Source organism: Hippocampus guttulatus, chromosome 2 (genome assembly GCF_054856545.1).
Source record: "Hippocampus guttulatus isolate MCC_2025c chromosome 2, RoL_Hgut_1.0, whole genome shotgun sequence".
In the NCBI taxonomy this organism is placed as follows: domain Eukaryota; kingdom Metazoa; phylum Chordata; class Actinopteri; order Syngnathiformes; family Syngnathidae; genus Hippocampus; species Hippocampus guttulatus.
Window position 1 is genome coordinate 20,317,079 of NC_141262.1, and position 12,135 is coordinate 20,329,213.

The window sequence follows — 12,135 nt, forward strand, 5'->3', positions numbered from 1 at the left end:
GAAGCCGCGAAGGTGAACTGCGTTAGAGCGAGGGATCACTGTATGTGTATATACCTGTATATATATATGTAAAACCACTTTTACACATTGAAAAACAGTGGTAACGTAAATTTAATTTAGGGCTGCAATTAACCGTTAATCTTATATATATATATATAAAGTATTTTTAAAATCTAGTTTGGTGTGTGGGTGGGTGTATATATATATAGATATATAGATATCCACCACCACCACCCCCCAAACTAGGTTTTAAAAACATTTGAATATCATTTCAAACTCTTGGTACAAGACTCTTAAAAATAAATGGCTTGCAGATGATTTGATGTTCAAAAAAAAACCCCCAGCTGGCATGTGCATGCATGTTCCCTTCGCAACCTCTAAAAGTGGCAAAAATCAAGCAAGAACGAGACCTCCATTGATTGTTAGTGTTTAAAAAGCAACATGCATTGAAGACGCTTCATAACTTCCACAAACACCCCAGGCTAAACTTGGTTGCTCCTTGGCATACAATAATTACTTAAAACAGTCGAGATGATACTTCCTTGACACCACTTACTCTCTCCATTTCAGTCGGGTCTTAGGCGTCATCTTGTCGTATTTTAGGCCTTTACAGAAAGAGTACAATAAAAAACAAATCGGTAAAATTGTGATTTATAGATGTGATCACTTTTGTTATTTGGTGAAATGTTGAACAAGGTCATAGTTGAATATGTGAGATTCACTCCCTACAAACAGAACACCTCTGCTATTACTAGTACATGCCGGACACATTGTGGATCAAAAGAGTGGATCAAAGAAGAGCCGCTGCCCCCCCCCCCCCCCCCCCCCAAATAAAATGTGAAAAAGCTGCGCGACTAATGAGGACACGCAGCCTCAGAACAGTCCCAGTTTCTATTAGCTATCTCTTATGCCTCCCGTTGGGTCCTCCGCTACTGCTGCTGCTAAAATGTAAGCTACAGTAGCCCTTTGTGTGTGTGTGTGTGTGTGTGTGTGTGCGCGTGTGCGTGTGCGTGTGAGCGTGCGAGCGAGCGCGCGTGCGTGTGAGCGTGCGAGCGAGCGTGCGGGAGCGTGCGCGCTCGCACGTGAGTGTCTAGTGCTTTAAAAGTCTGAGCCGGAATAAAAGGGCCTCATGTTTCTCCTCGCAGCATTTCTGTGGCGTGCTTGTGAATAATTGATCCACTTTAGATCACTAGATTCCATGCTGCTCGGATACACTCACTGGACAAACTATTAGGAACACGTAAGAGATCAGATGATATGGTGACGGATGATGACAACCATGTCACATTGCCACGGGCGTCGGGGGAATTGGGTTTTTGGAGGTGGGAAATTTCCGGCAAATTTTCAAAGGAATTTATGATTGGGAATATTCCGAAATGGGAAGTGTGGCAATTGGCTGAGAGTTGAGGAAATATAATGAAATGTATCGTATTATTGCTATCATTTTATTCTATTACTATAAACATGCTGTTTGTGTAAGTAGAAATATGTAAGTAAACTGAAAAAAAAATCAATTAGGTAGGTCTCCTTGCCCACATGTGATGTCATTACAGCACCATGACTGCTGATTTTTTTTCTCTCTCGCTTCTCTAGAGTTGTGTTGTACCTGAAGCTCCCTTGTTAAGAAAAATGTCTTTCAACACAAAGCATGACGTCGAAGAAATGACAGCTCGTAATTTGAAAAAGTTATTGGTCATTAGTATTTGTGTGTTGGACGTGTGCCTTTCAGGGCCGTGGCCTTGTGACTACAATCAGGAGCTGTCGTTGAGTCGCCATAATTAATATATATATATATATATATATATATATATATATATGTGTGTGTGTGTGTGTGTATTTTATTTTCATTAGTTTGCAGTGTTGTTTGTAGTCAGGTATCCACAATGTTTTCAGTATTGCTAAACGCAACCTGTCAACGGACCCGATGTTGACTGATGACGTCTTTCCTTTTTGTAATCTGATGGGCAAATATTGGCACTCATTGACTTGCGTCAGATTGGGGAGTTAGGGGACCCGAGTCGTTGCGACTTGAACTCCGGTAGGCGTGTGGCCAGTTACCAGTTTCAAGGGATCCAGTCATTAAAAGTCAAAACTTTCCGTCAGCACTGTGACCTGTTTTGTTTTGCTTTGTTTGGTGTGTCTCCCACCTTTTTTTTTTTTGAGTCATTGGTGAGGGGGCAAAGGGAGTCCTATGACTTTGAAGTCAGTTTTGGGGGGAATATTTCAGAGACTGTGTGTCACTGTGTCGATCCACCCTAAACCTTATAGAACAAATGTCAACAATAATCACAATGAAGTGAATGCGTTCTATATTTTTACATGTAAAACAACGAACTACATCAACATCATATTTCCCTCAATGCTTAAACAATAAAGTATAAAGACAAAATGGCGAATAATCATTGCAATTTATCATTACTATATCATGAATACCGTACCGAATCCGAGAGGGGAACCGCAACTTGGCCCAAGGTGAATCACCACTCAAAAAGGATTAATATCGAACCCAGAGATTACGACAACGCCGTCTTCAAATGAACATTTGCAACCAGCTGTGAGATGTAGCGTGTCTACATTGGGTGAAATAAATGCTGTCGACTTGCTTCCGCTCTGAATACACTTCACAAAACGGAGAAAAGTCAAGAAGTGGCTCTGTATTTTCTGAGAAACAAGTACTTTGGAGTGCGGTCCATTTGAGTTTGGACTGCTCTTTGAGTTTCAGGTTGTTGTTATTTTTACACACAAGCCCGGCAGGATCGAGGAACATTTGTTTCCAGGACTCTTCCTGTTTGTTGTGGGCCACCAAAAGACAACCTGTAAAGTGTGTTTAACAGGTGTGCCGTAGCGTTGCCATCTCAGCGGGCCTTCAAATGCAGAATGTTGACACTTGTCCCCCCCCCTCCCCCCCCCCCCGCACAACCCCCCACCCCGCCGTTCTTCAAAAGGGATCCTTTTCTATTTGACTGAGCTGCGCAGATCTTGTGATGTGTCGTACAGAGACAAGCCTGTATTGTGATGTTGTCATTAGTAGCCGAGGCTTGGCAGCCATTTATAGTCGGGAGCCGAGCATTCCCTTCCCAAACTACCCCTGGGGAGTGTGCGCGCTGATTGCGGCTCACTGTTCTTCCTGCTCCGCTTGAATGTCCACACATGAATGGCTTTGGAAGGCGGGGAATGTGAGGCGGCGTTTAGCCAGCCTTCAGGTTGCACGTTGCCATTTACAGGGATGGCAATTTTCCGCGGATACGCGGAAATCCGGCGTTTTATTTCTTAAATTGATCATTTTTGTGAATCGTCTAAATCCGTTGAGAAAAGTTTAGGGGGGGAAGAAGGTACCTTATCGTCGAGTTTTCACGAGCTCTCCCGATCAGTCTTTCCATCTTCCGATTGTAAACAGCCCTGCGATTGGACGTGTATGATGTCTTACTTGTTGTGATTGGTCGCCCCATCCAGGCCACGCCCCTTTCCGCTTTTTTCACTAGCCATTGCCATCCCTGCATTTAGATGTTCTTTCTCTCGCCCCCCCCCCTCCCTTTTTCTCCAGGCTTCACAAAGGTGGAAAAAGTACTCCAACACTGTGCTTAAAAATTGTTTTAAAAAAAAGGGGGGGGCAGTGTAATATATAGTGTGGGGGTGGGGGGGGTTATACAGTAGCCATAACTTGGCACAGTAAAAAACTAATCTTAACTCAAAACTTGGATCCAGCATGTACTGAGAAAAGGGGAAAAATATCCAACTTGTATATTTTTATTTTTTTTCTCCACGATTAGAAGTAAAATTTTGAATAACGGAAATTGTGGATTTTTCAGATCACACACGACACAATGCATTCTCCACAAATCATTCTTGTAGCTGATGTCAAAGAATTCTCTTCTAGTGCCGGCAAAGTGAAGCTTTATTTTGTCTTGTAAATTTGACACACCTGCCAATGTTAAAAGAGTAAATAATTGCCGAGTCGATAAACTAAGGTTTCAAAATCATTAAAACTGAATAAAAAATCCGCAGGGTTGCTGAAACCAGACCCCTCTCAACTGTCAATCAAATTGCCACAGCCACAACCTGAAAAATGGACGCTACTTCATCTTGCATCATGCTTATGCCTACACATAACTTCATGTTTGACCCACAAAAATATGCCCGCTATATTGTGACTGGAATCTACTCGGTCGTTGCAGGGCTTTTCCACGCCTTGACAACGTGTCGCTTTCAAGTGGCCACGCCAGCCTGAAGCCCCGGTCCACATTTTGACTTTTACTTCAGACTTCACTGCATGTCACAATTGCACCGGACAATCGCAGATGATCGCAAACAAAAGCGCACACGTTCTTTTATAGCGGGGGAGAAGCAACTCATGCTGGGTGCCAAAGTACATCATCAAGCGTTCCTTTAGCCACACCCCCCCAAAACATTTTGTCACACTTTAATGTTGGAAAACGGTTTAATGCTTCACAATTGATGATTACATACTTCTCAGTCTTTGCCCTTTTTTCTTTGTTGCAATTATCTCTAATTCACTTTCCAGAGTCTTTTAGTACCTGGCTAAAGTATTTGTGTTTCGCTGCTTCCCACCACTGCAAGTGCAACAGCCTGAATCACCCTTTTTTCCCCCCCCAGTCCACAGTTGAATGTGTTTCCTGGGCTGTGGCAGCCAACAGGTGTCTGGTTACTTCACCTTGGTGCCTCCTGTTGCTCAGACCAGGGTGACGATAGCAGCAGCCCTTCAGGGGAGTTTTGTCTTTTATGACCTCCATTTTGTTTTTGCACCTGCTCAAAAGAGTGTGAGCAACTCCTGTGAGGTCATCCTCACAAGCGTGGATGTTTGCTTTTTCGAGGCTACCTGTCTGCTGCCGTCTGGACTTTGAGTGGTACAGGAAGCGTTGGCGGCTGTTTATGATTACACTGGAAGTTCGGCTCCTACCAGGCGTGTTTTATATACGGCGTCGATGTAACCCGAGGTTGGAACATGACGTAGTCTTTCACCTACCTACACTAATATAGTTTTAAGTCAGAATTACCGTTGGTATTGGTGTGAGAAATGTTTTTGTGAAAAATGTCTTCAATATTTAACAGTCATTGAAAAAAAAACAAATACAACCAAAACTGTCACGCTGCTGGGATCATAATTGCAATAAATATTTCTATTAAAAACACTTTTACTCGTGAAGCACTAGATGATAATTAGCAGAATTGTATAATCTCACAAGTAGCACGCACGTGTCAGTTAGTGTATAGTCTCCTCAAGACCAACATGTCTTGTCATACTCGCATGCCAAATCTATACTCTTAAGTCTGCAGAAGTTTCAAGAAGTAGTGGAAAATACGTCAGACGTATGACAGTTGTCGTACTCGTGCACTGTTTTGTGGGTGCCAAGAGCGTGCCGGTACTTGGAGTATTCAGCTCACTAGTAGGATACGAAATGAACGCACAAATCCGATCAGCCGGTGTTCCATTTCCAGTGAGAGCCTTATTAATGAGCCAGCTCGGGTGAAGTCATTCATCACCAGGCACGACTGTATTTGTGCTCTTATGACGAATGTGCACGCTTGCAGTGTTGTTGGTGGCCTTCCTGCCCCCTCCCCCAGTCCCCCTATTGAACCATGCTAAAGAGCCCATGTTGAACTTCATTAATTTGTATAATATGTGTAATTAATTACCTATTATGGGACATCGGCGTATGCTTTAGCCATATCTGTGATAAACCATCTGTTCCGGGGGTCATTAATCAATGCGAGGTTTCATTCAATTTTCCTTTATTCATTTTCGGCTCCATCCTGAGACGCTTTTGCCATTGAAACCACCCACAAAACACAGAATTTATAGCCCCTTTATATTACACCTGATTATCACAACCACTTTTTTTCTGAATGCTATCCATCCATTTTCTATAGCCATTGTCGTCATTAGCGGTTGTGGATAACTGGAGCCTATCCCATCTGACTTTGGGTGAGAAGTGGTTTACACCCTAGACTGGTCGCCAGTCATTCAGTTAATCCTTCACATTCACAGCTATGGACAGTTTAGTCTTGGTGTACAATCTTTGTACTTTGTGTATATCACGTGCAACAAGTTGTTAATATCCTGTCAAGATGAAAAAAGAACAAAACAACCTCATGTTGGAGTAGCTTCTTCCAGGCGAATTTTGGTTACATTTGTCAACTTTTTTTTTTTTTATTAACTTTTTGTCTCCCTCCAACCCCACCACAGAGTACAGCCGCTTTGAGTCCAAAATCCACGACCTGAGGGAGCAGATGATGAACAGCAGCATGAGCTCAGGATCCGGCTCCCTGCGCACCAGCGAGAAACGCTCCCTCTACGTCAGGTAAGATGGAGGATGCACGCTCAACCTCGGCTAAATATGAAATAAACCTAATCTCGCATTAATGAACCACGGCTGGCCTGTTGGAAACCTGGGTAATGGGAGGGTGGGGGGGGGGGGGGTCAAAAGCAGACACGCTGTTGCCCGGCAAGGATTAAATGGTGAAGCCTCTTGCTTCATTCCAGCCTACAAATAAAGTCAACCACCAAGTGCAAACTATGAAATGGGACAAAAGTATTTTCCATTCTCTCCAGGACATGGTAGTCAATAAGCACAGTCTCCACTTCAGTGGTCCTGAAACTGGGGCGGGGGCTTGTGAGCTGTAGCTTGGGGTCTGCAAAATAAACTGCAAATAATTCAGTCATCCATCATTTTTAACCCAAATGGCATTCCTCTACATATACTGTATAATAAAACAGAAACTGGTTGCTTCTCCCGATTTTAGCTTTGGACCGATGAAAAGCTCTGATATGTCTGTGACGCATCACACAAAAGGAAGAAATGGACAAGAAATAAAGGAGAGCATGTGGATATTTGAGATGCTATTGGCAATTGTCGTCCTATCCGTTAACTGTAATTGTACATTGCGGCAACAAAGACTCTCCACGCTTCACTTTTTAGCCGCAGGTACAAATGAAATGTACTGAAGTATTTGTAAAACAAAATATTTGTGCTGGATCTCCCTTCATGCCTGAAAATGTTTGGACTTTTTAGTGGGTTCAAAATCGATAAGGTTGAGGGGGTTGTTTGGTGGCAAATGGGCGTGTGTTAAGATCTCTTCTCAAAAGCCAAATGGACACATAGTGTGTGTAAGGTTAAATATTAAATACTTGAATTCAATAGCAGCCAGTGAAAGTCACTCTGGTCAAAATGGAAGCCCCACAATGCCACAGTCATTTTTCTCTATGTGCCCCCACTGGTCTCAACAGGGTATTCTGATTGATAGTGACTTTGTGGAATTCGAACGAAGTAGATGAATGCAAGTTTCATTTAAAACTATTGTCGACCACGATCATTGGTTGACACTAAACTCAAAACTTTTAAAATATATTTTTAAACAAATTATATATATTGTTTTGCATTACAGCAAAAGCAGAGTTGGCAGAGCAACCGATTCTTAAAGGATTAGTTTGTGACAGCAATCAATTGAATGCAGGCTGAAATGACTGAGATGTTTCAAATGCCGACATTTGCCCTAAAGACTTGACTAAACTAGCGCAAATGGAAGATTTGGTGAGAAGAGCAGTGAGCAATAGAATAGGTCATGCACTTACGCAGGCCATTTTGTTTCATGAATTTATTCGTTGTGGAGGGTTTCAGAGGCATTTAAAGTGCTCATTCTGTGTTTTTTTAGAACATTCCTTAAAGATGGTGGCTGCTTGCCGCATTAGTTTGACATTTTGACATTCTATAGACCTCTGTTGTCGACTGAAATTGATTTGGAAGCGCCCTTGGCCTTGCGTAGCAAATGCCCCTGCTCACCTGTTTTCCGGTTTCGGTCATGTGACGTTCATGGATATTATTTTCCTTTTTTCCCCTGCTCAAAAGGCGTTGCTTCTCCTTCCTTTCAAGCCCACATCGATTATGACATCACATTGTAGACTGACAGTGGTTACTGTCATAATACAACGACAAACAGAGGCGGTGGAACTGGTGAGTCACGCCAGAGTCAAGGTGATCAAAGTGAAAGCGCTGTGTGGCGTAACTCCGCTACGCCCAAGTTATTTGAGTCCCCCCCTGCACTCAACACTGGCCCACTGCATACAAGGCTGGATTGCGTTGGATTCGTCTTTGTATCCGGGCTCTTATGAGAGGCAAGTAGGGCCTAGCCTGCGCGGCTTAGTAAGAATGCAGCAATGTTGTAAAAGCCGTCTCGCTATCCAGCCGATGCATGTCCCGCTGGCCCAGCCTCAGGAATGTGGAGGCGTTGATCCTGCAAGGTGAGCTTTGAAGCGGGGGCGAAACGCAATAAAGCAGTCCAGCCACGAGCGCCACGAGTCGCCTTACCACTGGTCGGCCCGCGGAGAAAGTGGAAGCAGCAGGAAGGTGGGGTTTGCAAGAACCAAAGTGGCTTGGGGATGTGATAAAGTAGCATTCCAGCTACTGTCTTATAATTCTCCTTTATGCATATCCACCAGACATGACTTGTTCAGTCTGTGACGCCATGTAACTGATGACAGTGCTTGTGCTACAGCCTACAGAGTAATGGATTGCGTTTTCATCACTACATTGTAAAATGTAATGACAGTAGCGAGTATCGATACTTGGTTTCGACAAGCACTGAAAGATACTCTTAAAAAGTGATATTAGTACATCCCCAGTTTGAAATGAATTGTACAGCATTTCAGTCAACCCTGCTGTTTTTAAATGTGCTTTGTAAATAAATTGGGATTGCAATGGAAAATCTTGTAGTTGATCCAGTTGAGTTGGAACCTGCAAAGCAGGTATGAAGAATGTGCAGTCTTGTAACATGATGACACGTTTAGACTGACAACACAGAGAGTGGAGACCGTGCCAATGCAAAGCATGCACTGCCATTGTTTTTGGGTGTGTGTGTGTGTGTGCACGCGCGCACTAAGATAAGATAAGAAAACCTTTATTAATCTCGCAATGGAGAAATTCCCGATTCACAGCAGCAAAGTTATGAAAGGAAGAAGTAGAACAACAAAATATAGGAGCTGCTGGAAAGGCAGCCACTCACGCGGCGCCATTTTGAAGTCAAAATAACAAAAATAACACAACACAACACGTATGACACAGACAGTCGTGCAATCTTCACCACTTTTCTGCATACACTTTGTTGTCTGAAGCAGTTATAGATGAAAGAGGAGAGGATCAAAGTGTCCTTTCACCAGTGGATCAGAGACGTCATGCTGAAAATGCGCACACGTCTGCTACAATCTAAGTTTTGAAAGCAAACACGAAGCTATAGCATCCATTGACGAAAAAGAGATTGGCTCACATCTCCTGTCCCATGTAAATCCACTTCAATTCCAAGCCGCGACTCCCAGTTCCACATCCGCATCGGCGCTCCGCGCTAACGCTCCTTTCTTCTCATCGTCGGCTCCTCAAGCCTTACATCCATCCAGCCGCAGACCGTTCAACAGCACCGATCTCTCCGCTGAACAAAGCCCATAACAGGCGCAAGACACAAGCGCCCCAGGACTGTCCATCAGTCAAATGGCGCCGACATTCCTCCCAGGCAAAAACAGTGCTGGTATACCCATGCTGCCGAGAAGGCGCAACCACCAAGCACAGACATAGCTTGCAACTACAATGAAATTAATTTTAAAAGAAAGCAAGCAGGTTATAGAAAAACAAGTAATTGGAACAAATCACTGTTACCCTATGGAACATTATTCAAACAATTATTTCGGAACAAAAAACTTGAGCTTTTATGTTACAGCATACGTCTGTGAGGTGAGATGCACATTTTCTATGTTTGCTCAACTTGCTTGTGTTTCCCCCGACATTTTAATGATTGCTTGCCCTTGTGGCAATGAGCAATGATCAGCGACATCATTCCTCCTTCCGTCTCCAGGCATAACCATTCGACCCAAGATTTCCTAAATTTTTAGGTCCGTGTAATGGTTGTAGTGTAAATCGATTAGTCACGTCTGGAGTGAAACGCTCAGCTGCTACGTTTGAACCAATGTAAATGACGCCAGCTTTCGCCGTGTGAGTGTACGATATGAAAACCTCAATTCTCGGAGCCTTCAACTGCTGACTTTGTGGCCCGTGCGTGGCTTGGAGGCCCAAGTAGGTGGGCGCTGGCATGGCGGAGTCGCCGCCACGTTACACAAATACTGATTTCACACAACCAAATAACATGATCAAAATCATCGGGCACGATGGACATTTCTAAATATTACACACCTCGTCGTAATATAATCGCACTGCATTGGTGCAGAAAGGAGTCGCAGCTGCCTCCCCGCGCTCAGCGCTGCGGTGGAGCGAGATGGCTCGCCTCACCCCAACCCTAACCTTTGATGAACAGCTATTTCATTGTTTGTTGAAAGTGACATTCGAGAGGTAGAAAGTCTAAAATAACCCTTATGTAGCCTAAATTAATCGTAAAATTAATTTGAGTAATTTTTCCAAGACCGTTCAGAGAAAAATCATTTAGGGTGGAGCTAATTGATATTTCAGTTTTTAAAAATCTGGCACTGGGGCTTGTTACAAATCCCGATTCCTGACTTCATAGGACTTGTGATTTGAGCATCCACCACACCCAACAAACAAGCGGTTGTGGTGAAAAAAATCTCAGTCAGACAACATCTGAACCAGATTATAGCCCACATTAATGCTGCGCATACCCCATCTGCCAAAAGACAAAAAAACGACGCCTTCTTTTTTGTCTTTCTCTTTGCAGAGCTTTATTCGACTACGACCGGACGAGGGACAGCTGCCTGCCCAGCCAAGGGCTAAGCTTTTCTTACGGCGACATCCTCCATGTGATCAACGCTTCCGATGACGAGTGGTGGCAGGCCAGGCTGGTGACACCTCACGGGGAGAGCGAGCAGATCGGGGTCATTCCCAGCAAGAAAAGGTGCATTTGAGCTTCTGTTGAAAAAAGCAAAGCATCTGTTGAGTGGCACTCCTACAGAAGGAAAATTGAGGCGAAGGAATAATGAGGAAAAACACGATGAAATGAAAACACGAAAGCATAAAATGTCATAGCATGTCGATTAGCATGTTTTGGCTCACACACAAAAAAACGTAAGATGGTGAAAAATGATACCTAATGAATCTGAAAAGCACTTTAACCTGAGCAAGAGAGCTTATTTTGACTTGCTGTAAACTTTTAAATGCATGTCCAATCTCAGGCTACAACCATTGAATATTTTCACATCTTGGACTGATTATCCCGTTGATTAATCGAGAAATCGGATCTACATTTATTTTGGATCAGTCAACACAATGTCCGCATGAGCTGTAGCTATTTGTACACTTGGGGTTGCAAGCCTCACTTTCTACTGTAGTGTCTGTGACTTGGAGTGTCTGCTTCAAATAGGCGGGGCCTGGCCTGGTGAGTACAAAAAAGAAAAAGGGGAGAGAAAAAAGCATACACACACACTAGTCTAATCTGAACAGGAACATGTGAATCAGCTTTCCTGTGTCTTGTTTAGACAGCAAATCTTTTGATTCTTTCGATTTTCTTTGAGTGGTAAAAGAAGACTTGGTCACAGCTTTGTGCTCTCAATGCCGCTTGACAGCAAGACTTTCTTTTCTTAAAATTATTCTGTCCAGAGTGGAAAAGAAGGAGCGGGCCAGGTTAAAAACAGTCAAGTTCCACGCCCGGACAGGCATGATTGAGTCCAACAGGGTAAGTGGAGTGGAGGAGCCGCGTGGGAACGCTAGGAAAGCCCACACGAGGAGCCGTCATGTTGCCACAATACAACCGCACGACACACGCCAGTCACACGCTACACCAAAAACATTTTGCACTCGGTGAGTATGTGTGTACTGCGCTTCCTCAAATAATGGCCTCTAGGCAAGTGGACGCCAGTTTTTTTTTTTTAATGCTACTGATATAGTGATTAATGTTGAGCAAAAATAATGCAATGACATCATTTTGAAGGGCATTACAGTATATTTGAGACTAAACTAAGAGGAGACAAAAATCATTATTTCAGTACAGTAATTCTACTTTAAAAAAAAAATTTTTTTGTTTACCGATTAACAGTTTGAATTTTGTCATGGAAAATGGGCATCTTGGCTCTGCAAAGGTTGTTTTCCAACTGATCTAATCAGCACTCACCCAAATGAAGGCTCAAATGAATAAATATCACATCATGCCCGTAGACTGACGTGTTTT

The 12,135-nt window shown here is 43.4% G+C and overlaps 1 protein-coding gene across 11 annotated transcripts in view; it reads left to right on the forward strand.

The window, feature by feature from the left end:
* dlg3 (discs, large homolog 3 (Drosophila)) overlaps positions 1-12,135 on the forward strand; it is a 101,242-nt gene that overhangs the window by 77,474 nt on the left and 11,633 nt on the right. For all 11 annotated transcript variants that reach the window (XM_086101231.1, XM_086101228.1, XM_086101233.1 and 8 more), the window contains 3 exons: positions 6,206-6,320; positions 10,690-10,866; positions 11,568-11,643. In XM_086101231.1, the coding sequence (XP_085957357.1) occupies positions 6,206-6,320; positions 10,690-10,866; positions 11,568-11,643 (368 nt within the window). The remainder of the gene's footprint in view (positions 1-6,205; positions 6,321-10,689; positions 10,867-11,567; positions 11,644-12,135) is intronic.